The sequence below is a fragment of the Caloenas nicobarica genome, chromosome 3, assembly GCF_036013445.1.
Source record: "Caloenas nicobarica isolate bCalNic1 chromosome 3, bCalNic1.hap1, whole genome shotgun sequence".
Classification (NCBI taxonomy): Eukaryota; Metazoa; Chordata; class Aves; order Columbiformes; family Columbidae; genus Caloenas; species Caloenas nicobarica.
In genome coordinates this window covers 94,052,930-94,080,628 of record NC_088247.1, presented here as the reverse complement: position 1 = coordinate 94,080,628, position 27,699 = coordinate 94,052,930, and the positions used below count along the sequence as shown (strand labels likewise).

The following is a 27,699-nucleotide window of genomic DNA, read 5'->3' as shown; positions in this document are numbered from 1 at the left end:
TCCTTTAAGATCTAACTGCACTATTACTTTCTTATCATTTTACCAATCTAAGATTTTTTTTTAAATCTAATCTGTATCCTATAGCACAGAGTTCTTCCATAAATGCATTATTTTAATACATTCGTATTAAAAGTAAATACTTGCATTAGATCTACAGCGTGGCATTTTCTTGTTAAAAGAACAGAAGATAAAATGTATCATTTGGGTTTTTGTCATTTTTCCTTTTAGAGTTCCTGTGATTTACAAGATACCAAGGACCCTGCACAGAATTCACAATACGCTGAGTATGAAGTCGATGTCATGAGAGCTCAGAAAAACCAGGTATGTGGTTGTTCACCAATTGCTGTTCACAGTCAGGTGTTCCAGAACCACCAGCATTGCTGAAATAATTGTAGCATATACTTGTAGTGCCCTTTTTGGCCTTAAATAACCTCAACTTTAGTTTTCAGCTTAGTAGTTGTGGTTTTGTTTTGGTTGGTTGGTTTTTTGTTTGGTTGGTTTGGTTTGGTTTGGTTTTTTCCCATTACTAGACATTAAGCCAGGAGAGCACTGTTAGATCCGTAAGTGTGGTCTCTTGTAGTTTCTTTAGAAATGAATAAATCACATTTTCCCTCTAGCTCTCTTCCAGAATTATTTCACTAAAATAATATTGAAGCAAAGCTGCAATTTTTTCTTGGCAGTAATTTCTTCATTTCTGCACCCTGTGCTCTCATTTTGGTGTTGACTACCAGAAAGCCTAGGAAGCGGTATCAAGGTTTAGGGTGAGGGGTGTTTACTTTTTAAATGTTTTGTCTTTTTCCTTCAAAAGTTTTTATTGGAACTGGAAAGGTACAGAGATTATAGCATTTGTGACTTGAGTTCGCAGGCTGTGTCTGTTTTGTCTTAAACAGAGTGAACAGAATTATTCCACGTAGCGATATTTGGCTTAAACCCTGAATTCCAGGAAAGACTTTTAGTGGGAAATGGGTATTTTTTTTCTCCTTATTAATTTTGAAGTGTTTCTGCATTTCCCTACATGGGTGGTGAATTAATTTCATAGAAAAATTCTGTGACAAATAAGACAAAGATTAGAGCATTGCCTTATATTAATAGATATTAGTGTATAACATCACACGCATAAAAATACTGTATATAGTCTTCATCAATATCATAGGTATGTGCCTGTTAAAATCAGTCCAAGATGTATGTATTTTTCTTTGTTTGGAAGAACTATCACGTATTCTGGAAACTCTGTATTTCATACAGGTTCATTTTTTTCACACACGGATAAATCTTTGCTAGAATGTCTGAGAAACATGCCAGTCTCACAGCTTAAACGTGGGCTATTCACATACCATTTGCCTTTGTGGACCAAGTTACTGCAGTGAAAGGAGGTTTTTCTAACAGTGCTTAAAACGATGGATTGTATCAATCGAGATCTTACATGCTTTTACAGACCCGCACTCTTAAGATGAAAGGCAGTTTTATTGACTTGCACAGCAGTTAATCTCAACTAACCCTAAAATACCATGGCAAATTTCATCTTTTTGCATGCTTGTAAAAGAAAGCCAAAGGATTAGGTTAATGCTGCTATCGCATTTTTGTAGAGTTTAGTTAGACAGCATAAGGCAGTAAACCTGTAGTTACCTGATCCAAAGAAACACATTAATAATGTACAAGAATAAAGCAATTTCAAGAATCCACTGCAGTCTTTGAACTTGCACATTACCTGTAATATCCTGTTAGTGTAGGCATCAGTTCTGAATTTCTGTTACATCAAGAGCAGTATTAGAAAGCATTAAAGTCTGTAAAGCACATTGCTTTTGGAATTTATAATGTAATCTCATTCTCAGTATATCTGTATATCTCAAAAAAACTATGTGGTGTTTTAGGCTTGTTATTTTTAGATAATACTTATGTCTTGCAAAAGAAGATACAGGTATGAGTTGATGAAATCATGCAGAAAATGATTAATTTTCTGTTTTTAAAGAAAAGAGACATGCTTTTAGAATCTTGATCTGTTCAAGGGCATTGCAAACCAGTGTAGCTTCTTTTAGTTAGACTTCTACAAGTAATTTGAGCATCAAAGAAAAAATTACTTTTGTTATCTACAGCTATTTCCTAAACTTCTCTATCATGAAGTTCAATTATTACAAGATTATTTGCCCATTATTTAAATGTTTTATACACCAAGAATTTAATTCGATTTGAAATACACCAAGATAGCAATATACATCTAAAAGAAAGGAACACTGTAGTTGCAGTGAGTCTTGAAGTGCCTTTGGATTTCCCAGTTATATGAAAAGTGGCACAAAAATCCTGTTTTTAAAGCAGCATTTTAAATGCATCATAAGTCTGACAGTCTTTATAGTCTCATGATGTCTATTGTGTAGGAGGAACAGTATATTAAGATGTTTAATCTGCAACCCGTTGCTAATGAAATCATGGGAGATAACCCATAATGGAAGTTTCATATGACAACAGTGTATATTTTGACGGCATTTAAGTGCATGTTATCATTTTTCTCGGTTACTTCCGGTTAATTAGTATGGCACTTTGGACTTTAGGTGATAACCAGTTTGCTTGTTTATCTCAAAGATAAGCTTTAAAGAAAAAATAAATACAAAAGTATAGCAATAGCGAGAAAATATAGACCCTGTCACTGGGTCTGACAGATGAACTAGCGTGACCGACTGACTCTTGGTCAGAACAGCTCAATGATACTGCAATAGATTTATAGCTAACTGTGGTAATACAGAGTTTAATTAAGTCAATTCCAACTTGGTAACCTCAGCTGAAGGCTTTGTCTGCAGCTAGAGTTTGTACACTCTAGCGGAGTAAAAGGTTAACGTCTCAAATATAAAATTAGAAAACATTTTTTTAAAAAAGTACAGACACAAGAAAGTACCTGGCTGACTCTCATGTACCAGCTGTCAGCTATTAATAGTATTTATCTGATATGCTTTTTGGCTGTAGAAGTTGCGAGTCCAGCTCAGCAGCATTGTGTGACAAGAGTGTTTTCTTTTAGACAGATTATTTTGCTTCCTTAGTATTTCATAGTTAACAATGAGATGTACCGCCATTTGTAGACCTTTTGCTCTGGAAAGCTCACTGAGGCTCTCTTTTAGTCAGCATAGCTTTGTTCAGGATAGAGCACATCTCTTTCTCAACTATGTCTTTTCGGAATTCTTTTCCTAGTTCTCACCCCACAGACATGCAATGTGCAGGTTTATATCAAATAGTGCTGTTGCAATTGTTTGCTACTTTTTCATTCTCTGGAGTTAAGCTATGAGAGAATACAGCGCCAGGGACCTTTTTGGAATTTACATTTTTAATGTATTTCTTAACTAGCAAGTTCTCTCTGGGAATTACTGGAATTTTCTGCTCTTTACAGGGCTTTCAAGATTCAAGACAAACATTCATTCTTTATATTTATTAGGCTGTAAACCTGTAGCTTGCTGTAAACTCTTCATACAGTTCACATAAAACATAAACAATATGGCGAACTTGTCATCCATTTCTCTCCACTCTCTGCCAGCTTTTTGGCTTTTGATGCTTTAATGTCCCCTTAATTTCACTTTAGGTACACACATAACTCGAATAGGAGTGAGATCTTTTAAAATAACATTGTCGATTAGAGCTGCACATACACCCCCTGCATCTGTGGGTGCTTGAAAGTCTTGTTCCCTAGTTCCTTCTAAATGTTTGTGCCAGTGAGATGGCACATGGGGGTGGCTGCTCTGTTTCCTTTCGAATCATGCTCTCTAGCAGAGAGGTCAATACACTAAGATGTTTTTTGAAGGTTTTTCTTTCTTTCAGGTCTAAGCTAGGCTGTTACACCTTCTACTGCTAATAGTCAAAATAGGCACTTGGGCCTTTTTCACCTGGATGTTTGACTGCAGCTTCATTCATTAAAGCAAATGATGAAGGTCACCTGGAGCTCAAAGCATTGGAGAGCCTCCCGGTCAGGTACTTAAGGCAGCAGTGTCATGCAAGGCCAAAGTTCCCCCTGGCTGGTCCTTGTTACACATCTTTTACTTTAGGGACTGGTGCCAGTTTTAGCTGGAGCCTCATGCCATAAAGTAGACTCAAAACAAACAAACAAAAAAAGGTAGATGCTTGGTGCCAGCTATAAGAAGCTATGGAAGCGGATCTCAATGACAAGGGCTGTCTATTAAGACTTTAACAAGTCTTAAACAGAAGGAGGGGAGGTTCTATAATATCGCATAAGGAAGCATAGTCCTATTTCCCCTAAAACAGGAGTGACCTAATTAACCATGGCATTCACAACTGAAAGTCATCTGCAGCTGTCTGATTGAGATTGGGACTGTGTTGGCCGACAGAACGAGCACCATATTTTTTCAGCTTATTTCTCTAACATGACCATACGGCAGAACTTCAGGAGACAACTTCAATCTCATTCAACAAAACAGAAAATTGCATATTATGCGATGAAACTCCTTGGTCAGACCAGTTACTGGGCAGAGAGGTAGAACAGGCACCTTAATGTGGGCAACAGAGCAGTAGCATCTTCTGTTTTCTCCAGAGGAGAAGTGCTAGTCTTCAGAGTGTGGAGAAAAGGTTAATTTGGCTGTTTATCCAGCTGCCAAGAATAAGATTTCTTGTTTTCACATGTCCAAATCGATACCAAAAAAAAAATTACGTTGGTTTAAAAGCATTATTAGAGCATTGTTACTAAATTTCCTACTGAGGTGCAGGTGCTTAAGATTTTTAATCCTCGTTTCAGTGCTTGGTTATTGTCACTATGTTCCAGATTAAAGGCACTTGCAGTAAGAAACTGCATGAAAAAGAAAGTTGAAGTCATGTCAGTCCCTCAGAACTGAGGAAATGCAACAATTAAGGCTTTTCCTCACAATCTTAATTTTTCCTCCTTGTTTGTAGACATTATAGTATTGTCTTTAATTATGTGATCATATACTGTTTTGCTGATGCCTCAATTCAATTGTTCAGTATTTCTTTTCATCATCCTTATTCTTTGTGTACCTTATTTCTCAACCTGCCATTCAGACACTTCAATGAACACAAAAGTATTATTTTTTTTTTCCTCTGAGAATGTGTGGTAATGTTATCTTATCTGCATGCCTCACGAACACCAGTTAAGTCTTTCTTCCCAATCCCTTTATGAGCTTAGGTGTGATCTTCCCCAGCTGAGAGATGAAGAATTTGTAGAAACAGAACTACAGAAGCAGGAAGGTTAAAAAAAAAAAAAGTTAAAAATCCACTTTATGCCAGTGTTGAGGCATGTAGGACACGATGCTAGCACTAATCCTGTTCAAAGAGCTCAGAGCACATTGAAGGCATATTTAAATTGCAGTTGTTAATTCTTGGTAAATCTGATCTGTGCCCCCTACACTTGGTGCTGAGAAAGCAAAGGAAGCATAATGCTGGCATGAACATTTTGGTGTACTTTGAGGTAAATTCTTTCATAGGATCTTCTTTCAGAACGGAGAGAGGATCTCATAGCTGATCATATAGTTACAGTATATTCCAGAATTCTGCATATGTTTGTGGTATAGGACTTTACGAGCAGGAAGGTTCCCTTTTTCAGAAGGGTCTCTGGAGTGATCTTTAAGCTGTATTTGAAAGATTTTTCCATTACATTTCTGACTTCTTATACTTTCTGTTTTACATGAAAACTAAGGAAATGTACTTTCCTGACAGCGTTTTTCGTCATGAATCACTGGATTTGTTAAAGTTTATCTTTCATAAATATCCTCCCATTTAATCCCTTCTTTTTTGCTTTCATTTCTCACTGTTTAAATGTTAGTCTTACCTAGATGTTTCCAAAATAAATATTTATAATTTTGTTCCATACTTTTGTATGTGGTTTTGATACTTTGCATTTCTGTGTTGTTTTGCATTGCCTTTAAACTGCATTGCCTTTAAACTGCATTGCCTTTAAACTGCATTGCCTTTACACTGCATTGCCTTTACACTGCATTGCCTTCTAGCTAGTGAAAATTACAGCAAAATAAATTCTGATAAATTATCTGCCTCTTTCTTGAAACACTTCAGTCAGATGATAAATCCGTAAGGCTAATTCTTTAGGCAACACCTGTAGACATGACCTCCAGACAACATTGTCTTTATAGGTAAAACTTCGTTGTCTAATTTTACCCCTTCCTATGGCCTTTGAGAAAGTTGTTCGAGTTGAAATTATTTACTTAGCATAAATCAGGTTACATGTGCTTCTTAAAACATCACAGTATTCTTTCTGTTTCTAACTGTTGGCAAGTTTCCAACAGTTCAGTATGTTCCAAGCTCATAATTACTTTATATTAAAAAATGAGTGAAAATACTGAGTAAAGTCTGGCTTACTGAAAGAACAATTCTGTAGTTCTGGAGTTGTATTTAATAATGGAACTTACTAGATTTAGACTGGACACAACGAGAGTTACTTAACCGTAAAACCAGACCTCTGCAAGCATCATGAAGAATATGCACTAATTCAAAATCCTCTTATTGCTCGTAAACCTGTGGTGCTTTCTGAAAATTCTGCACTGCTGCTGACAAAGCTGCTGAAATTATTTCCTGAGAGAAAATGTATTCTTTCTGTACAATTTGTAGATGATGATTTCTTTGTTGCTTTGCTCATTATTTTCTTCTTCCTCCCACTGTGATCTGGACTGAGAATTAATACTTCTGGCTAATTCATCAGGTGTGAATTTTGTTCATTTTGTCACTTGTGGTATCTGTATGTCTACAGTGGAACCTCCCTTAGCCTGTGAAGTCCATTCTATTAAAATCAGAATAGCAATCATATAAAACACATGCCTACTTTTGAGGGTCTTTGCTACATTTACGCTAATCCCTGGGTTTTGTCCACCTCTTTTCCTGATCTAAGATATGATGACTTTTTTTGCCTCGCAAGCAGTACGTGGTTGGGTCTGACAGCACCTCATTAGAGCATCATCTTCCTGCAAATCCATTGGAAACCTTCTTATTTTTAAATGAATGAAAAGCAATCATAGTGCTTTCTAAATTAATTTTTGCTGAAAAAAATCTTCAGAAATAATTCCTGACAGTATGCAACATTACATAAAATTCAGAAGATGAAATTGTTTGGTAAGGCTGCTAGAACCTTTTATTATGCGCTTCAAAATTCCCAGTAGCACTTTTGACTGAAATGAGGTCATTTGTCTCCTATGCTGGTACTCAGCTGATGTCAAGTATAGCGTCAGGTAGGTTGCCTGGTCTTTCATTCCTCATTTGCTTTCTTTATACCTCCGCAATCTGAGCCTCTGTTTGCTTCTAATGATTGTAATTACCACATTGGGTTTGCATTTTATTTTTTACATACAGGTGTTAACTTTTCAATCTACTAAACAGTAGCACCTCAAAGAATATTGTAACTACTATTTTAACTAATCAAACTAATCAAAAACCAAACCAAAAGTAAAAGCGTGGCATCATAGTCCATCATGAGTAATACACTTCCTTGAAAACCTCAAGCAATGATGATTTGCACAAATGACCAATGCTGTAGATTAAATAGATATGGTATGTCAGTTCCTCTAAAATATATTTCTGCTTACTGCTTTCTGGAGGAGCCTGTGTTCTGCAGGGGTTTCTAAGATCAACTGGTAGCTCTCTAAGTTATCACCACTGATGACATATAAGGAATGTAAGGGGTGGGTGTCACGAGGATGGAGCCAGGCTCTTCTCGGTGACAACCAACAGTAAGACAAGGGGTAATGGGTTCAAGCTGGAACACAAGAGGTTCCACTTAAATTTGAGAAGAAACTTCTTCTCAGTGAGGGTGACAGAACACTGGAACAGGCTGCCCAGGGAGGTTGTGGATTCTCCTTCTCTGGAGACATTCAAAACCCACCTGGACGCCTTCCTGTGTAACCTCACCTAGGTGTTCCTGCTCTGGCAGGGGGATTGGACTAGATGATCTTTCGAGGTCCCTTCCAATCCCTAACATTCTGTGATTCTGTGATTCTGTGATAAGCTTACAGAAGTTCATTCAGGCCTGTGCTTACCAAAAAAAAAATAATAATGAAGTAAGTAGACTTTCTTCTTCTAGTTTCTTTTCTGTAACCTTAAGGAATTACCAACCCATTTTGCTTCTTCAAAGGCCCTGACTTCATGCGTAGTAGTTTCTGTTGGGTAATTCTGATTTCTGTTTTTAAAACGCATTTCTGTATGTTCATAGGGAGCCTGGTTTCTCAAGCTGAATGTCTAAGAAAAGACACAAAATTTCTTCTTCCTTAGAAAGTAGCTAGGTCTAACTAAACAAATCAATAGAGCTCCCTACATGAGAGCAAATGTAGCAAAATTTATAGCACTTGTAGTATAATTTTGTTTAAGATAAAAATATATATAGTACATTTTTTTCTACAGTGAAAAATGTTTGTACATGCTTTAAATGTTCAAGTGGCTAATGTATGTATCTTATAACTTTTAGTAATGAGGAGATTAGATTAATATGTATGTTTCTCTTTTAGGAACTTGAACAATACAAAAGAAATGTCTCCAAATCCTGGAAAGAAATGGATTTTGACTCTGACGAGCTGCTATAGGTGTCTTCAGTTTAACATTTACAAAACTACTTTAATCATTTTAACATTACAGTAGCAATTTAACCTGATGCAGTTGAAAATATAGAATACCAATCTACAAAATTAGTATTTATTAAGTGTTCCAGTTATTATTTTTAATAAAAAGAGCTGTTCATTCAGTCCAAATTTAAGTATATCTTGGTATTAACGCAGAGTTTTAAAAAGTGGGGAGAAAGGAATTCTAGGTTGTTCAGAGATGGGTTTGAATATGAAGACTGGCGTTAGTCAGTTCTACCTATTTTATAGGTTATAACACATTATTTGGTTTACTTTTGAATGCTTCTGCCCTAAACATGTATTTAAATATAAACAAGTTTTCACACCCAAAATATGAAGCTGCATAGGAAAGTGTCTGGCATATTATCATAGTTCTTTGCATATATAATTCAAAAGCAAACTTCAGGATAGATTTGCTTCATTGTTCAATGTATATGCATAGGATAGGTCCACAAAACCTGGCAACATAAAGTGGAATTAAAACCATGTTTGACCTGAATTCAGAAGTTTGATTTAGCTCTGCTTCAGTATCATATAGTTTAATACAGGAATTATTTATTGCAATGTATAGATTGTCAAATATTCAAATGGTAGGAAGCCAGTCTAATGAATGTCATAAATTACTGGTGGAAGTCTAATTTATATAGGTTACTGGTGGAAGTACAATTGATTCACATGCAGGCTAAGCTGGTGAAATGCTGCCTGAACTAGGGATGGGTTTTTGTCCATGGACATCCTCGCTAGTTGGAGATTGCCTGAGTGTTTTGAGAATGTGCAGGACAAGATCTAGATTAAAATCAGAGGTATCTCTTGAGAGCTAAGACTTGTTGTCAGAGAATAAATGTCACAACAATCACTTGGCAGACAAGATCGTAAGAACATCCCCTGACGAACAACTCTACATGCGCATAAAAATGGGAAAGATAAACTAATGTGATATCTTTCCAGCTCTTTAAAGTTATTTGTTATTTTTAACATATTTGTTCACCAAATGTTTATCTGATATAACATTTGTATTTTAGAATATTACACATAAGATATGAGAAAAAAAAATCTTAGCCTCACAGTTAAGTGGAAGAACTTGCATTAACTTGAGGATTTCAAATTCTTCATTACAAAGTGCATGATCTCAAAGCTATCAAATTAAAGTAATTAGATTATTCTGGAATTCTAAGCTATAAATATACTTACCTCCTTGAAGACATCTCTAGCTGTCCCTCTGTAATAAATAATTTCTTCACTGAACATGCAAAATAAGTTATTTAAGAATTCTGTGTCTGTTAACCTTTCCGTTTTGAGAGGTACTTATATTGATTAAATGGATAAATTAGACTCCTTGGGATGTTAGTGAGCCCATGAGAATAATTTCCAAAGATGCAAACTACATCAGTTCCAAGAACTGGAAGACAACTTTTATATGTTTTTAACTAGCTAAATTGACGTTTTATCAACAAAGAAAAATTTGTAATTTGCAAACTGCTTCCGAAACAAGATAATGAAATGGAGGAACAGATATAAATAACATAACTGTCTTCTCTGATTTACCATCATTTTCAGGACAAAAACGTGTTAGGTAACTTTTATATTGCTTAAAGATCCTGTACTCAGTGATTGTAAAGTATGCATAAGATTGAAGTGGAGTGATTTCTTGATTCTGTCTTTATTTACATGTAATTGGTTGATTGCATTTCTACAAATCCCCAAAATGGTATCAAAACAAAGCACAGGAGTTAACATACAAGATTTACTAGCAATTATACCTCTCTGCTTATAGGTAATGCTTAAAAAACAAAATAGTGTGAAAAAGATTAGAGCACCATTGATACATTGTTAAAAATTGACAGAAACAACTGACTAAATTCAAAAAGTCCTTTAAACCGTTTAATGCTGTTGATTTGTCTCATTTGGGTGTGGGAAAATACCAAGGTAGAAACAAACATGAGAAGGTGAATGTGGTTCTATATGTATAATCACTTAAATTATATCTAAAATCCATCCATTTAAGCCTTCAAGCATGATCAGGTTACAAGTGTAGTATTAGACATTGTTAGCACTGCCACATTTTATTGCCTGCTAATTAATTTTGTCTCTTATTTTGAAGCTCAGGATTGCTATAATGGCAAGTCCTGGTACAAAAGCATAAAGGATTAAGAAATTGATTGTGAACCGGGACAACGCATCAGGAAAGTTTTTTTCAATGAACTGAATGCCATGGGAGAAAACACACATCGGATTAATTGCAGTGGAACTGTTGGCTCCACCTGTCAAGACAAAAAAAAATGATCTCTTTAGTAGGTGAATCAGTAAAATTAAAACTCAGGCTGCAGTATCTGGCTTATACATTTAATATACCTAGGCCTAATGGTATTTTAATGAGGAAGTGTACCCACAACAGTATTTCCCATCGTTTTGGAATAATAACAGACAAACCATATGTTTCTGCAGTTAATCTATGCCATATTTTTTGAAGGGAAGAAGAAAGGGTCACTAGGAGCTTTCTGTTTTCTTCATGCCAAACTGTCCTGGTTCTGTTAAAAACAAGTTTCTCTTTTAGTGAATTTCCCTGTCAGCTAAAGTCTTCTTACTAACTGCAGTTTTCCTGAAAGTCAGATAAATGTTTTGGTAGACATAGCAATGGAACGCAAGGTCATCGATAATGATGCATCCCGCGAGATGTCCAAGCAGGAGGTGAACTGAAAAATTGACCAACTAAAGTATTCCATCCCATTCACGTCATACTTCTTATAAAAGTGGGGGATCACGTGGATCTCGTCCCTTTTCCTTGTGGCCGACATTGGGAGAGGACCTTGCGAGTTGTCCCTGCGAACTGAGGCCCAGTGACAGACTGAATCCAGTTCCCGTTGGCTGCAGAGTCCAGTCCAGGACTTCGGGTGCCGGCCCTACATCTGCCAGAGCAGTTGCCGGGACTTTCAAGATCGGTTTTGTATATTTTGTATAATTGTCTCTCTTTTTATTAGTAGCATTAGTAAAACATTTTTAATTTTTCCAACTCTCTTCTCTCTGTCCTTCTTTCCCTCCCAATCGCCTGTCCTTAGTGGGAAGGGGGGAGAGGGAGGGGCTGAAGGGGAAAGGGAGGGGAGAGGAGGTTAACAATACATCTGCCACGGTTTTATTGTCGCCCCGCAATCAAAGCACGACACAAACAAAAGAAGATTTATGGCTTTTCAGACACATTATCTGGAGAGGCCTCAAGAAGCAAGTTGCCCAATGTGGCAGACTGACAGTGTTCATATTTGGTGAGCGCTCCCAAAATTTAAGAACTGGAGCCTGTCTGAAGGGCACATTAAATATCATCTGTTTATGATGACTGCCAAAGTCATGGATTCCTTTTCTAAGAGTTGCCGTCTCTGCTCTTGTAATAAAGAGGGCCAGGAGAGATTAGTAGTTAAAGAAGATACAGCCTTGGAGAGGAGCACAGACACCTGGCTACACAGCACAAAACATCTTAGGGTAGGTCCACAGCTGCAAGTTTTCCCCCCACGGATAGATGTCAGCTACTAACCCTGCCAGCCTGATGGATCCTGACGTTTTGCTGGTTGCTCACAACCAGGGGAGCACAACCTGGCAGATCCCAGCTGCTTGATACGTGCCAGGGTAACATATTTGACCTGAAGCCTCACTGATACCAGAGGAAACAGGTGTTACCTGTCCCTGCTCCCTGCACTGATATTTGATCTCATATTGTGCAAGTCTATTGATCTTCTGTTTGTGTAACACTGCTCCAATAAGCACATAACAGGCTGCAAAGGGGGATCAAAGAAGAGATGAAAAAGAGAAAGGTGAAAAACTGAAAGAATGAGAAATGGTTGGAAAAAAAGTCAAACTCTTGTCTAGTTTGGCATTATATTAAGTCTTTAGTAATTAATATGCTGGGGTTTTTTTAACAGCTCACAAGTTATCTTCAGCTTACCAAGATACTTCTATTGTATGCAGAAGGAAAAGAAGCACCGACATGTCATTAAAATTATTTATAATGGACTTAAAGGCATTTTTTTTTTGACACTTACCACATGTGAAGTTTAAGCCATGAAATTCATTGACTACAAGAACCTCACTGCTGTATTTTTGAAAGGTAAGATAACCGAGAATTTTAAAAGGTGTCGGCATTTCTTCGATAGTCCTTAAAGAAACAGAGAAGTTAAATTGGCTTTTGCTACATTCCAAAAGCCAATTCTACCCCAAATTAAAACAAACTCTCATCTTTGGTTGTAACCTCTTACAGAAACAGCTCTTGGTTGCACATGTAGGGGTTTCAAATATGAAGCCCATTTTTAAGTGCTAAAAGAGGAGACAACCATGAAGGCTGTCTCTGACTTTGGTAGTGTCACAAGGTTCAGCCCCGACTTGTTTATGGGCAGTCACAAATAATGCTATAAGGTTGGTTGCTATTCACACTGCAGTCATGACAAAACCCAACATAAACTTTAGTTGCGAAGGTGTTGCTTCTGGGGTAAGAAATCACCACCCCCTCACTCCATCTTCAAAAAAGACTGAATATCAATTCACTGGAACCATAAAAACAATACAAAAATAGAAGAATAATGAGAAGAGAAACGGAGTATGAAAATTTTGAAATAGCATTATTCAACAAGACTGGGCAATTCCTACAGCTAAAATACTGCAAGACTTTATAACTAAACAAGCAAATGAACAGGAAAAAAAAAAAACAAACAACCACCAGCAACCCAAGTCTCAGTGCTATTTTTAATATCCTTCATTGCCTATGAACTTTAATCAAAGAGATTCACAATATTAATTAGCAATGTCTCTACTGTAAAATAAGGTTAGAAACCACTCTAGTACTTCTTAGAAGTTATCATTAAGGCATTAGATTATGGCAGCGGGAATAACTGTCTTGTCACTATAAACATACATGTTCTTGACATCCGGCAGAGACCAAATTAATTAGATATTAACCTAGTTTTACTTGATAAGCAAGTATTAGCTGAAATATTCTCTGAAGAGGCAAACCATCATCAACTTTGTGAAGACGCATATGCTTTTCTTGAGGACAACTTGATGTCAGCTATTGTTCGGCTTACTTAAGTTTTCATCAAAAAGATCTCGGGTGAGCGTATCACACTTGCTCAATGTCTCAAGAAAACTTCTTTTGACAATAATACACTTACGCTGGTATGTTTCTCAAAAAATACTAATTTCAGTATTGACAAATAGAAGGGGAAAACAGTACAAAGTTCATGCAGTTACAATGCAAAAATATTTATTTGCATAGTAATAGAGCAACTGGATCATCATTTTCCACATATTTACTACACTACTTTTTTATTTATTATTTTTATGTAGTTCAGTCTGCACAGATAGAAAAAGTGTCTGAAAAGTTTGATGGCTAAACTAGAGAATAACACTAAGAACATAGTTGAGAACGACTTTTTTTTTGAACCATCCTTCCCAGTGTTTAATGTCTGATAAGTTGCAGCAGTTACTAAAAGTTGTAGTAACTATTTTTGTAGACTCCTTCAATGAGGATAGCATCTCAGGTCATAAGGTCGGCATAAGTAAGACAATTCAGCTGAGCTGATAATAATTGCTCGGTTTTATCCTCAATTTATTAGCAAAAAATAAAAATAAAAAAGTTAGTATCTTTGTTGATATCTCAAGTTCTTAAGTGTCATTTTGTGTGTTTAATACAAGGTCTAACATAATGAGGCAGTTCTACCTCTGAAGGATAACAGCTGCACTTTCCATTGCTATCTGTGCATTATTGTGCTTCAGCAATATGGGCTGTTCATGAAACTCTTCTATAGGCCAATGTTATTTAACATTAACACCACAATGAAAGAAAACTTCTTCCTACCTCACTAGTCCAGTTCCCACTATCACACCTGCTGAATTAAGTAGCACCACTCCGCTTTGGACTATTTGTGGGTTTTGAACCACGCCAAGTACAACAAGTGTTAGTAGTTCACCAATGATGTGAGATGCCAAGGAAACAGCAAAAAAAAATCCAAATCTGGAAGCATCAGGATACAACCCTATGGTCCTGTACAAAAATGAACAAAAGAACATTTACAAAACAGTGTTTTGATACTAAACTTGGAATGTAGCTTTTATTTTTATTTCTTTTTGCAAATACTCATTAAGCAAACTGTTACGTCTTAACCCTTAGTATATCGTTTGGAGCCTTAACATAAAGGACATCCATTTAATATCATGACATAAGTGCAAATAAATTAGGTTTTCTCCATCTAGATTGAAGATGGTTACGTAAATATGTAGTTGTAACAGAAATCCATGTTGTTTCAAGACAACCGCTGTGGCTTTTAGGATCCCTTAAATTAACCTCCATCTCCTTTTAGAGTCTATGCAGTGGGACTTACTTATGTGAGTCACATATTTAAAGAACCCCTTTATATAGCTAATTAACAGATGGAATTTTGCACTTCTGATACTGTGCATGCAAATGTAAAAATGGATATACTCAATTAAATGGAAGGCAAATTGATTTCACTACCCATGTAATTAATCCAAATGCAATTTCCTCCATACTCCTGCGCTCTTTAATACAACACACTGTCCCCAGCTTTTCCCTAGCTCACCTAAAATAAAAAGGGACCCCCTATCTGTACTAAAAAGCTAAGAAAGGCCAGCAACTGCTTGTCAAGTCAGCCTTATAGCGTACATGACAGATGAGAAAACCTTTTATTACATGGTGCCATATCACTCTTTTTCCAAAATACCTCAGACCAGAAATGCCTCACGCTAGGTACAGACTGCATGCTTTGCTTAGCTAACAAGCAGCTATTCAACACTTTATTTTCTTTTTCATTGCTCAGTGCAAAGTTCTATGTCTTTTTTTTTTTAAGCCGCTATTTTCAAACATGGTCTTGGAAACTGAAGTATTAATTTTCTCACAGGCTTTCCTGTAGCATTTTGTGTGTGTAGCACCAAAATAATCTCTACTACAAACATGGCTGAATATTGACTCTTCAAGCACTAAACATTCCCTGAGCTACCAGGTATTTAACAAACTTTAATGACAGATCGGTGCAGAAGGAGCAGCTTTCCAAAGTCCTAGCATGAGAGTGTCACCTTCTCCGAAGTGCTCGAATAATTTACATACAGCTATGTCGATACAGACTAGTAAATCTGGGATAGGAAGAGAAGAAAGACTAAAAGAGAAGAAAAAAGAAAAAAACAACTCAGAGAATATTACAGCAATAGAACAGTAGGATAATATAAACTGTTAGAATACTTCCCAGAGGTACATTTAACTGGGAAAATCTGCATAAACAGAGTACATTTACTTGATTGCAAAACTGGCTGTATTTGTTCTTGGCCAGACCTGCCTTGTGTCTGATCAGGTAAGAGTTTGGGCCTGCCTGGCAGAAACTGACCCTACAAACACAAATTCTGAGGGAACTGGCTTGTAAGAACATGTACCAGAGGCTATCAAAGACTCTCCAAAAGTTAGCTCCTTCAGAAAAGTTTAATCCTGCACAGATACAATCTTCAAAATTTCATAGAGAAACTGCTTGCCCCAAGAGGTCTAAGTGCACTTGAAGTCACTCCAACACATCACTGATGGCTTCCAAACAACCACAAGATAGCAAAGATATACGCAAGCCAATATCTGTAAACATTATCCATTAACCAGAACAAGACTCTTCATCGTTGATTGTGTTTGAAGCTACCAAAGCTCAAGGGCAAAGTCTCTGCCTCTACAAATTTCCTGGTTTTCAAGGAGTGGGTGTGACAAACAGTGACTCACAATCTTCAGGAACTCCACAAACATTCCCTCATTGAGCCTGAAAATCTTTTTTTCCAAATTGCTGCCTTCTCAGCAGCCAGCTCACTAGCAGACAGAAATGGAAAGGCTCTGGTGACCACAGCGCATCTCTGAATGCTTACTGGGAGGAGAAGTGATTTCTGTTTGTCTGTGAAGAAGGACTTATCGGGGAGCACTACCACGCACACAAGTCCTCACATCTGGAGGAGCAGAAACCTCCCTCTTGGGGCTTCTGTTTCTTCATTGAGGAGCTGACAGCTATTGAGATCCCAAATGGAAAGAACTGAGTAAATGCTGAGCACTGCACCTCATTACCTACTACAGACCAGGAAGAAGAAATCAGCATTCTTCTTTCCTGAATTTTTCTAGATGGGAAAACAGCTATCATTAAATTCCCATATCTGACTAACTCCCTGGGCAGAAGTTCTTATTCAACAGCCCAAGCGGTTTTGTGCAGTTCTCCTTCATTCATTTTCAAACTGTCCAAGGGCATCTTGTAAGATGCACCAACACGCACAGCTACAGCAGAATAGCTCCTGCACTTTCTCTCGTTTACAAGTGTTTGTCCATGTATTATCTCTCAACAGCTAACCAGAGAATATGCATCCAGGAAACAACCCAAGCCTGCTGTTCATTTGTACACATTTTACTGTAGACTGCTGTCTGATGGCAACTTTACTACCAACTGACTCATGAAAACAAAAATTAACTTTAGTGCACTACACACCTCTCCTTTCATAATCGGGAAAACAAAAATCCAGAAAATGATCGAAAGACAAAGATTGGTACTTACATACTTTGCTATTAGCTTACATAAGCAGCCATGGACTCTACTGAAGGTGAGAAATCAGCAGAACAGAAATTAAGAAGAGCTGGCCTATACGATAGATAAGGCAATCAACAGATTAAATATTTCATCATCCCATTCTGAGGTGTTACTTCACTGTGATGCGAGGAAGTGAATGTACTAGGGGAAAAAAGCAAGCTTTACAATCAAACCCTTTCTCCCACTGTCGGAAATCCACTTTCATGCCTTTTTCTGGAGAGTGAAAGAGAAGGATCCAGATCTCATCACTTCCTTATGCTGTAGCTAAACCCCAAATGTCCCAGGAAATGTGAAGCTTTGTTACTGTCACATACCTGCTGTCGTCTTTCTCACTTTTTTTTTAAAAATTATTTCCCGTCTTTCTAAATGTAATGTAAAATGACACTTCATGCTTTTGGTGTGACATAAGAATGATAAATGTCCCAGGCCCATTAAAACTTCCCAAGTTACCTAGAGAACTGGCAACTTACTCACTCTGTAAGAGTTTTAACACTGCCTGAAAGAGAAGGGTTAAAATTGTCTCATCTTCAGCTTTCTCTGTAATCATTCTGAGAGATGAGCAGGAAGCCATGCCAGGAGTCCTGGTGCTGACATGGGAGTTGAAAGTGATGACAAAAAGAAAAATAACAATCCGATAGATGGTACAAGTGCTTACCAGTATACAAAGGTGCTGAAAATTGCCACGCTGATGACACTGAAGGGCAGGAAATGTACTATATAAGCTAAAAGCATTTGCCACTTCTTATACAAGCCATCTTTACTTTCTTGGTCACTGATAGCACGTAAAGGTGGGACTGGATAAAATATACAAGAAATAAATCACCATTGAATAAAGAGACCAATAACTTGAAGCACAGAGACAGCTTTGAAAATACATCAGAAACATTCTGTCTAAACCAGTCTGAGCACTTCTTCCCCCACTGTAAATGCAAACCATGCTCCCTGCAGATGGCAAATTTGGTAAGCTTAATGACAGAGGCCTAACTAGGCAGCATGCAGGATAGCCTTCTCTTTTTGCAGATACAAATTAAAGACATGAAAAAACTGCTGTCACTAGATAATTTCTTGAGGTGCTCTGCTCTCAAGGTGATGACAGCAGCATATGTTCCCTACATGAGTAAAAGAGATTTTAGGGCTGTAAAATAGAAACTACTGTTGATCTTAGTATGGCAGCTGTAAGAGAAGGACCCTCTAATGTAGTCATCACATAATACTCCTAAATCTAATTATGCTTAGTTGTTGCCAAAGCTGATTTATACTTCCATCCTTTCCATGTCTTTGGTTTTGATCTCACTTAAGATGTTAACTACAGACCTAGACTTTGTCCTGCCTTTGTAAGGTCGCACACAGGCAAGTGAAGGGCTCTTGCACAGGTCAGAATAAGGGCCCCCTGCACCAGCCAGCTGTGACTGGGAGAGGCAGGGGTCAGGGCACACCCCTTCGTTAATGCACTGGACCTGGAGCCCCTCTGATGGGCTTATCTTTTTCTGTGGTGCCAAGCTTCCTGTTGCTTTGCCTTTGAATTTCGTGCATCTGTATCAGCTCTGACATCACCTAAAATCCTGAAGAGCCTTTAAATGACTGCCTTCGAAAAAGACTTTTTCCCATTTACAAAACAGTGGCAGCAATGCCTGCTGCTGCACATAACACAGGACAGAAACTCACAAAGGGCAACAGCATTGAGCATCCCTGTGTAGGGGGTGGCACTCACGCACTGGTAGACAAACCCCACACGGTCCTGCACAGCTCCTTTTAGCAGGTCGTTCCTTAATCGAAGAAGGAAAAATGCTACAAACAAGCCAAATAACAGATTCTGGAGGAGACGCGTGGTGATGCCCATCTTATCTCTGGAGAAGTTTTTTGTTATCCTCCTGATAATGAAACAAACCAATAACAATATACTTGTCGGTAGGGTATTTAGCTTTGAACAAATCTTACACACACAGCGTCCACAAAAAGGTAATATGTTAAAGAAGACAGGAACAAGCACAGTGGTAGACCAAAATAACCTAGAAAGTGCATTTATATATGGGGGAACAACCCAGAAGATTAGTGGATAAGAAAAAGATTTTTCTTAAAAAAAGAAAAAAAAAGTCTTACCGGAAAAGAATCCATAATTTGTCAAAGGCACTGGGTGAGTCTTTGTTTTTGAATGGTATTGGTGGCAGCTCTTTCATACACTTTGTTCTTTCAATGGTGGCCAGTACTTTGCTAAAGATCTCTGAGTTTTTGTAGGCTGATACAATTACCTGAACTCTACTGTAGGTTTCGAGTTCCCGTTCCTTGCTGTGAGTGTCCACAGATGTCAGATCCACTGTAAATTTACAAAGCATTTACTATACATACACATCACTTTCCCTTCAAATCTCTTCCCCCCTTGCAACTAACCTTTCCTTGTCTCTATCCTAAAATCTGCGAAAGGTCCATTTAAAGTATTCAAGATTTCTTTTACTCCGCCCCTCTGTTAGAAGCAGCAAGAATGAATAACTGTGCAGCCACCACAGTCTCTGTGGTTTGTGGCCTCTGTAGGACCCTGAAGTTCAAGTCCATCTGGAAGTGCACGGACTGAGCGCTGTGCTGGTCAGACCTCCAGCGTTCCCCTTGCACAGCGCAGAGCTGTGCTGCCTGTGGAGCGCCGCTGCTGCCAAGAGCAAGCCAGCACCAGCTGAGGATGAACATCCATGAGTGAGGATGAAGAGGTGACTTTCTGGTCATGTATTTCTCCAGTTTTCAGCCAAATGCTCAGACATGGCTCCCTGATTCCCCCTCGTCCTCTGCCTGCTCCTCCATAACCGTGGAGCTTTATTTTTTCATTAGTCTGAGCTCAAGCTGCAGAAATGCTGCTCATCTCTACTTGAGCTGTTCCTGCATCATTGCACTGGGTTTCACCCACCTCCTTCTCAGACATGCTTCTGTTTTAATGCGAAGTTAGAGGATATTCAGCAGGCCAAATTCCCCTAGCAGGCTCAGCCCAAGCTGAAAAAAATATTAGTCACTGCCATAGAACTTATGAAAGACAAACACTTCACAGAATCAATCTTCCTTTCTAATAAATCCAGCTATACCTACTCCTGTCTCCAGCAATTCTGTTATCAGCAGATGGGAACTCTCAGCATGCTATTTGGACAACTCTTACGGATTCAGCAATAGGGCTAAAATGCATTAGAAATTTCCTTTTTCCTTGAAAGCAATGAATTACCTAAGGTTTCAAAAACTAGATTGTCATTCTCAGGAATAGCTGTTCTTACAGATTTTTATATTACTCTTCTACATCGGATAAGACGTCTTTATCGGTTATTTATTCCTAAGGTTTCTGCCCTCCTTAGATTTCAGTTTTACTGTGTTATGCTCAACTTTCAAAGTACTAGTTGAAGAAGAGGCCTTGTCCACAATTCTTAATGTATCCTCGACATCTGAATTAAGCTTGTGAATACTTCCCTACTCTTCTGAAAGCTGGAATTCAGCAGAATTGTCTTTAATGGTAAACATATCCAAAATGAAGTCTTCACTTTTGTAAAGATGAACATCCAAAGTGCAGATAGGCTTTTTAAAACTTGGCCAGTGTGTCACACTAGAAATAAATGACAACCAGGTATGTTTAAAAAAAAAATAACACCAAGTAGTCACCAGACCAAATAGCTAATGCCTACCATGCATTTGTACTTTTTAAAATAAACACATGTGACATTTCAATAATACAATCCACACGCAATACATAGGATCTATTCTCCTCCACTGTTGGTGTAAATGATGGCAGAATCTGTCCCTTCATTCACATCATTAAATCACACAAAAAATATAAACTGCTGATTTTCCAAAGACTAAACATTCTGATGATTCTTTGCTCTAAACTATATTTTTTCCCTTTCTTGTCACATTCAAAGGTTGACATTTGAAGAATGCAGTACTCTCTTTACCAAGCTTTTTAAAAAGTGGGTCTGAATCTCAAATCATCTATGCTTTTCAAGACTGTTCAAATTCATGAGGGCAGAATTATCCTCACTGTCACACCAGTATTTTCAGCTTCATCCCATTCCAGCTTCATGTCAACAACCATCCTCTCTTCTCTCTGCGTTTAGGATGCCATCTAGACAAGAGGAAAACATTGCCTTCTCTGAAGGCAGCTTTTTGGATCGGTCAAATTCCCTGGTTAATGCTCAGCTACTATCATCAGAAATCAGCCTACATACTACATTGAAAAAGAGAGATATATATACATGTATGTATACGTGTACACATACATGCACAAACACGTACACATTCTCTTCAAATGTGTATCTGCATGGATCAGGTACAGGGATGTCCTGCAGCAAAACCAAGACTCATTTCCAAAGTTTCATGCTGACACTTTTTTTCATCCCAAATCGGTAAAACAGTACTCTTCAGCTTTTGCCAACAGCTTGCTGTCATCGTCTCCTGAAGCATCCCTATGCTCTCCTCCAGTAGCTCACCCTGGTGCTAGCAGCTCTCCAAACTTTCAGAAACCTCAAACTCAGAATCTCTGGAAATTGATGCCTCGAGTCATCCCACACTTATTCTACATTCTTCCTTCCAGGCAACAACTGTTTTCAGTTGCGTGGCATCACCAAGTCCGTAAGAGCATGGGACTTCCCACAGTTTTGGAATCAAAGTGACTTCCAGCATCCAGTGGACAGCCATAGGGAGATACCATCAGGAATCTACAGGTTTCATGAAGTTGAGATTTCCTTTTTACTGGTAATTTACTCCTTTCTGCTGCATTTCAGACCTACTGCAAATTTTTGCCATTTTATGGGTAAGTGATGGTTACATGGGCCTAGGCCTCTCTCTTCTCTGAGCTGAGAATAATTACAAAGTTGGGAAAAAATTCAAACACATTTCTACCTCTGGAAAAAACTGGGGAAGAAAACAACTTGTTTGTCTAAAGCAGAGGTAGTTACATTTATACGGTCCTAAAATTACATTCTGCCCTTTGAAGGCAACCACGAGGCTGACGTGGCCCTCCAGTGAAAATGAGTTTGACACCCCTAGAAAGGAAACCCACGTTTTTACCAAAACAGTTTAGACAAACTTACCATAGAAGTCAAGAGGATTTGATTGCTCAGAACAAGAATAGCCACAGTCACTAAAAAACGTGATCATTTCCATAGGGTTCCCACAGAAAACCAGTTCTCCAAAGCTCATGATGGCTATTTTGTCAAATAACTGCAGGGGGCAAATTAATATATTAGCAATATGTACTAAGAAGAAATGAATTAATTCTTCAGTACAGCTACTGTCTTGGTAACAAAAAAGCTTTGACAGGGAAAACAGTTTTGACACATTCAAATTTCCTTAGTGTATTTCCCTCAAAGGAAGTCTGTGGTTTCTTTCACTCCTCTCGGTGGTTATGCAAGATGACATGTCTTTAAGCTCTTAAAACTAGTGGTTCTCAAAACTGCCAGTGACAGCAGCATACAGAGGCAATCCACAAACAGAAATGGGAGCTGTGCACTTCTGACTTCACTTCTAATGCACCTCCATTTACTCACTGACCTCCTTTGGTGCTTAATAGCCCCAGTCCGTAAAATCCCCAAATTGTTGGGAAGGCTATCCTGAAGTGCTTAAGGATTTTAACAGCACTCCTCTTCAGGTGAACATTTGCCAGGGCAGGGTTCACACCAGCTACAATCAATCCATATTCCCAAGGTACCAGGACTGCTTTTGGTCCAGAAAAGCACGGCCACTCCCCTCTGACTTCATCATCACTCACGCTCAGTTCAGTCACCCAGGGAAGAGCTGCCTTGCACGCATGTGGAGGGTGGTGGATGTGCCAGAAGACCAAAGTGCGAAACAGTAACAGGAAGGGAGAAATGCTTTCTGCGCCACAAGCCCGGCAAGGCAGGTCTGTCCCACCAACGTGGCCAAGGTCTACCCACATCATCTGACACGAGGAAAAAAGAAGAAGTTTTTTTTTTCCCCCCATACCAAATCATGGCTTTATCTGTCTCACATTGAAAGTGTTCCTGAAATATTAATAGGTAAAGATAAATAAAGTACTAGTTTTTACAGTGCCTGCACACATGGGGTGATTTACATGGCTTCTCCCAGTGGTTTTGGTTTGAGTATCTACATAACACAAAGGTTAGGCACACAGTCTGTGTGCATACTATTTTTACAGGACAGTACAGGTCCCAAAGTGCCTCGTGACTGGCAGAAGGCCAGAGCTGTAAAGTTCAAGACAAGCCTGTATTTATTCAGTGAAAGGGAGGGAGTCTTTGAAGGCAACTATACTGGATCTTGTACTTTTAGCCTGAAAAGAGCCTAGGTACTAAAAAGCCTGGCCAAAAAAAGAAAAAAAAAAAAGTGAACAGTGAGTAGATATCATTTACCCTGAAGAGTTCTGAGCGAGGCTGATGAATTGTAATAATCACAATCCTGCCTCCGTGTGCAAGCTCTGTGAGAAGCGAGACAATCTGGTTTGCAGTCAGGCAGTCCAGCCCTGTTGTTGGTTCATCAAGCAGCATGATCTCTGTGGAACGACAAGGAACAGCATTAAAACTCAGGTAAATGGGCAGCAAATGCCTTTGAAGCTAATTTGGCGAATAGTATAGAAATTACTTTACATGTGAAGGTCCACATGTAAAGCAGAGTATGCATAGATATTGCCATGATGTGATCTTTCAGTTTTAGTTAGCTTCAGTGGTTCAGTTTCAGTGATTAAGGACATAAAAAATGACTGCAGGATCAGAGCATAATCATTTTTTTCTAAGTTCAGGTGAAATGTGAAAATTACCAAAATAGACCAGATGTATACATCTGCTTCTAAGAAAAATAGCAATGATAAATTTCAGCATGTATACAAATGTAAATATAACTGACATAACTAGCTAGAAGTTATAATCAGAATTAAATCTATATATACAGACAGAATTAGTTATGAACAAACTAAAAGTTGTTAACATACAGCATATATAATTCCATAGATGAGAGAGGTGGGGGGTTTTGACTGCCTTTTCTTCTTTATTTTATTGCACATAGAAGGTTAAAAGTTACAGTCAAATCCATTATTTTTAAACAGATGAGACACAGCACAGAAGAGAGTAGCTCAACCTTGATCAGGATAAGGGGGAAGGAGAGCTTTCTCTATATGTTTATCTTCAAGGAATATCTCTGGTGTTTACTATAGAGTTTAGTGAATTTACTGGCTGATAACTACACCAGTGAGCTCTCCAGGAGTCACCAGTAGCAGCGAAATACCTCACTTTGCTATTTAAATGCTCCTTCCTGCCTGGTATGGAGTCCTGGTATATCTGCCAGTCTCAAAACTGACAAAATTTACAGTGCTGTTTTCCATAGCTGATCCTTCTAGTTACTCTGCTTTGATTTTCTTCCATCAGAATTTTTTTGGCTCTGGAACGTACATGGCGCTCACTCATACATGGCTCAATGGCAGCTACTCCACTACAAGGCTCAATGCTGGCATATGTGTGGCTCTAAAGTGCCCCAAAACTACAAATTAATGTGCCACGACCAACATTTCATACACTGGAAGGGTGAGCCTGAAAAGACTTGAAATGGATAAATGCAAGTCTAAACCTACATTCAGTCCCTAAGATTTTAAAATTGTCTACTTACCAAGATCAGCTAGTAGAGTAACGGCAGACCTAAGTTACTACCCATCTTTTTCTGTCATTACTAGACCAGCTTTTGCTGAATTACAGAATGTAAATGCTTTTGTGTTTTAAAGTGCTTTATGGAGGCCCATGGTAGGAGCACAAAGTGACAGTACTTTGCTTTATTTTGAAAATCCATGCAGTGGTACTTACTGGGATCTTGTAATAGTTGGGCTGCAATTGAAACACGACGCTTCTCACCCCCAGAAATTCCTGCAAAAATACGGCTTCCGATTATTTTGTCAGCAATGTGGCTGAGACTCAGCTCAGCCATAACCGCATCTACCTGAAAAATAATTACGAATTAGAAAGACTAAAAACAGTCCAACTTGGATACCTGTGTGCAAAATGAAAAAAATGAAAGAAAAAAATACATTCTTTTAAGCTGTGGCTTTCCCAATATGCTGCTTGCATCCATTCTAGTTGAAAAGTATCTGGCCTCATTTCTATTTGATAATTTTTAATATATTATTTCAATTATTATTTTTAAAATTGTATTTTCATTTATTCTGAAACTAGTAGAATTGTAGCTTCACTTGACATTAAGAGATTAAGACTTCAGAGGTGGGACTAGAGCTTAAGGTATGAAGCATAATGTGCTGGTCTGGCTTCCAAAATAAGGGAGGAGAAAGGCATATCAGTTCTGGGGAAGTATAAAATACAGAGTAGAAGGCAGGTGAAGAGAGAAGACAGAGAACAAGAGCCTTTGGTCAAGAATACCCAATCTTTATTCTCAACAGAGGCCAAAGAGTCCTTTAATAGGTCTGGAACACACCTATTTTACCAAGACAGTAGCTTGTGGGGGGCTTATTAGACCAAGTGCTTTTCAGAGCTGTTCTGGTTTGTGAGACATCCTACAGGAGCCAGAGGAGTGGCAAAGCCACCTCTGCTGTCCATGAGGCTCGCCAGCGTACCTGGCCTCAAACACCCCAGAAAATGACATTTCCCAGCTGGGGAAGGGGAACCAACCTTGACACCAACAGCAGCTCCTCCTGCTGCAGCTTTGGGCAGGAGAGTTTTGTCCCAGTGTAATGGTGACTCCCTGGGGCATCAGCACAAGCCCCTTGCAGAGGTGGGGAGCACCAGAGAGCTCATGGCCTGCCCCTCAGCAGGAGGATTTCTCCCCATTTGCAGTATGAGGATTACAAATCCTTTTAACACGTAAAAGCCATAGATGCAAAGTGCTGCTGGTGAAAGCATTACATGACATCATGTCTGCTTTTCTGGTGGAAGACGATAAAATACAGACCTTCTTCTTGATTAAGTCATTGGAGCGTTTCTGAAGGGTTAGTAAAGCAGTGTAGGTCAGAGACTCTCGGATGGTGAGGAAGCTTAACAATGTGTCGCTCTGAACAAAAAGGTGAAGAGAAAGCAGCAGTTAGTCCTGTAATAATTAAGATCTTGCCCCCGCTCGCACAACCTTCATTTATTCAGATAATTTATTAACTGCTTTGTACCAAATTTACTAGTAAAATCACCATCAGGTTACGTTACTCCTTTACACTATCAACTTTACTTTCTTTACATGAGAGGAATCACAGTGCACAAAAATAAATTTGTAAATCAACCTGTGGTACATAAGAGAAGCAATCTCTAAACTGTTCCTTCTTCAGCTGACGCCCATTCACATACACTTCACCAAAGAAGTTGTCTTTCTGACCCAGTCTTCCTGATATTGCATCCAGAAGTGTTGTTTTCCCAGATCCTTTCAAAGACAATAAATTAATCATTTAATAAGATTCATTTTGTGATTTCAAGAGTGGTAGCCTCACTTGGATGGAGGTGTAGGAGAAGAATGTATTATTTTCTCAATACCATGAAAATAATAGGTCCTGAAAACACAGCTGGTTAAGGGGAAGTAAATGGGAAACCAGGCATGTGTGTAAATTAGCATTTAATTCATACAAATCCACACTTCATAGTGCAACTAATGGGTTTAGAAGTAACCTTATATTTTACTGAGTTTATAATTGTTAGATGACAAAAGACTGAACTCTGAAAACCAAGCACCGCAGTTTTACAAGGCGGAGGTTAAAAGCAGCTCCAATTTCATCATTTAAAACACAGATCTCAGTGACATTCATACCACTGTGGAAGTCACTGGTATTAACTCTAATCTTATTTCTTTTATAGTACTGGAACAACTTACCAGAGTTTCCTAAAATGCCCATAATCTGGCCACTCTCTATGTGAAATGAAACATCCTTAAGTATTTGCCGGGTCCATTTTTTGTAATATAAAGAAAGGTTCCACCATGGGCCAACATGTTGTCTTGGAAAACAAACATGAAAAAAGATGAAATAGAGAAGATTTAAAAGTTTTGCGTAAAGCAAGTGAATGGTTTATAGCTAATTGCCTATGGGATAGGAGCCTGCAAGGATTTTAAAGTGTTGGAAAAACAAACAAACAAACAAACAATTTTTTTCCCCCTGCCTCCCGCCCAAGCTTTAACTTGATAACTTCAACATTATCTGGAGGGTAAAACGGAGTCTGAACAGATTTATCAGAATGACTGCTAGGACGCTTTTGTGGGAAAGTGCACAGTCTTTGGAAATCTCCTCTAAAGCACCTCCTCCAGAGACAGGTGAAGAAGAACTGGTGAACCCTCCAGAGGACGGATGGGCGCTGCCTCCCTCCAGCCCTGCGCTCGACCCCTGTGGCGGATGGCCCAGAGCCCTCCCTCCTTCTGTACCCGCAGCCCACCTGTCCCAGCCCCTCTCCCCTCAGTCCCTGGGGTCAGAGCAGCTCCTGGGGGGCAGGGGCTCCCCTGCCACCTTCCCGGCCCTACCTGATGGTGTAGGAGACACCCTGGACACTGATGCTGTCACCGGGCTGTGCCGCAGCCTCCTCCTCACTCATCTGCCCACAGCTGCTGCTCCTCTCCAGGGCAGGAGAGCCCCTGCCCGACAT

At 38.7% G+C, this 27,699-nt stretch overlaps 2 protein-coding genes across 3 annotated transcripts in view; one reads left to right on the top strand and one right to left on the bottom strand.

Moving 5' to 3' along the window:
* Positions 1 to 11,536, top strand: part of LOC135986584 (cytoplasmic dynein 2 light intermediate chain 1-like) — a 26,177-nt gene extending 14,641 nt beyond the window's left edge. For both annotated transcript variants that reach the window (XM_065630706.1, XM_065630705.1), the window contains exons 12-13: positions 229 to 321; positions 8,451 to 11,536. In XM_065630706.1, the coding sequence (XP_065486778.1) occupies positions 229 to 321; positions 8,451 to 8,525 (168 nt within the window). In that variant the 3' untranslated portion in view covers positions 8,526 to 11,536. The remainder of the gene's footprint in view (positions 1 to 228; positions 322 to 8,450) is intronic.
* ABCG5 (ATP binding cassette subfamily G member 5) lies at positions 10,562 to 27,699 on the bottom strand. The gene is made up of 13 exons (XM_065630704.1): positions 27,578 to 27,699; positions 26,939 to 27,060; positions 26,358 to 26,494; positions 26,039 to 26,137; positions 24,943 to 25,075; positions 23,506 to 23,645; positions 22,210 to 22,339; positions 19,256 to 19,469; positions 18,821 to 19,026; positions 17,811 to 17,949; positions 14,398 to 14,583; positions 12,584 to 12,702; positions 10,562 to 10,816 (listed from the first exon to the last, which is right to left on the bottom strand). The coding sequence occupies exons 1-13, from the start codon at positions 27,697 to 27,699 to the stop codon at positions 10,635 to 10,637; spliced, it is 1,929 nt and encodes a 642-aa protein (XP_065486776.1). The 3' UTR covers positions 10,562 to 10,634.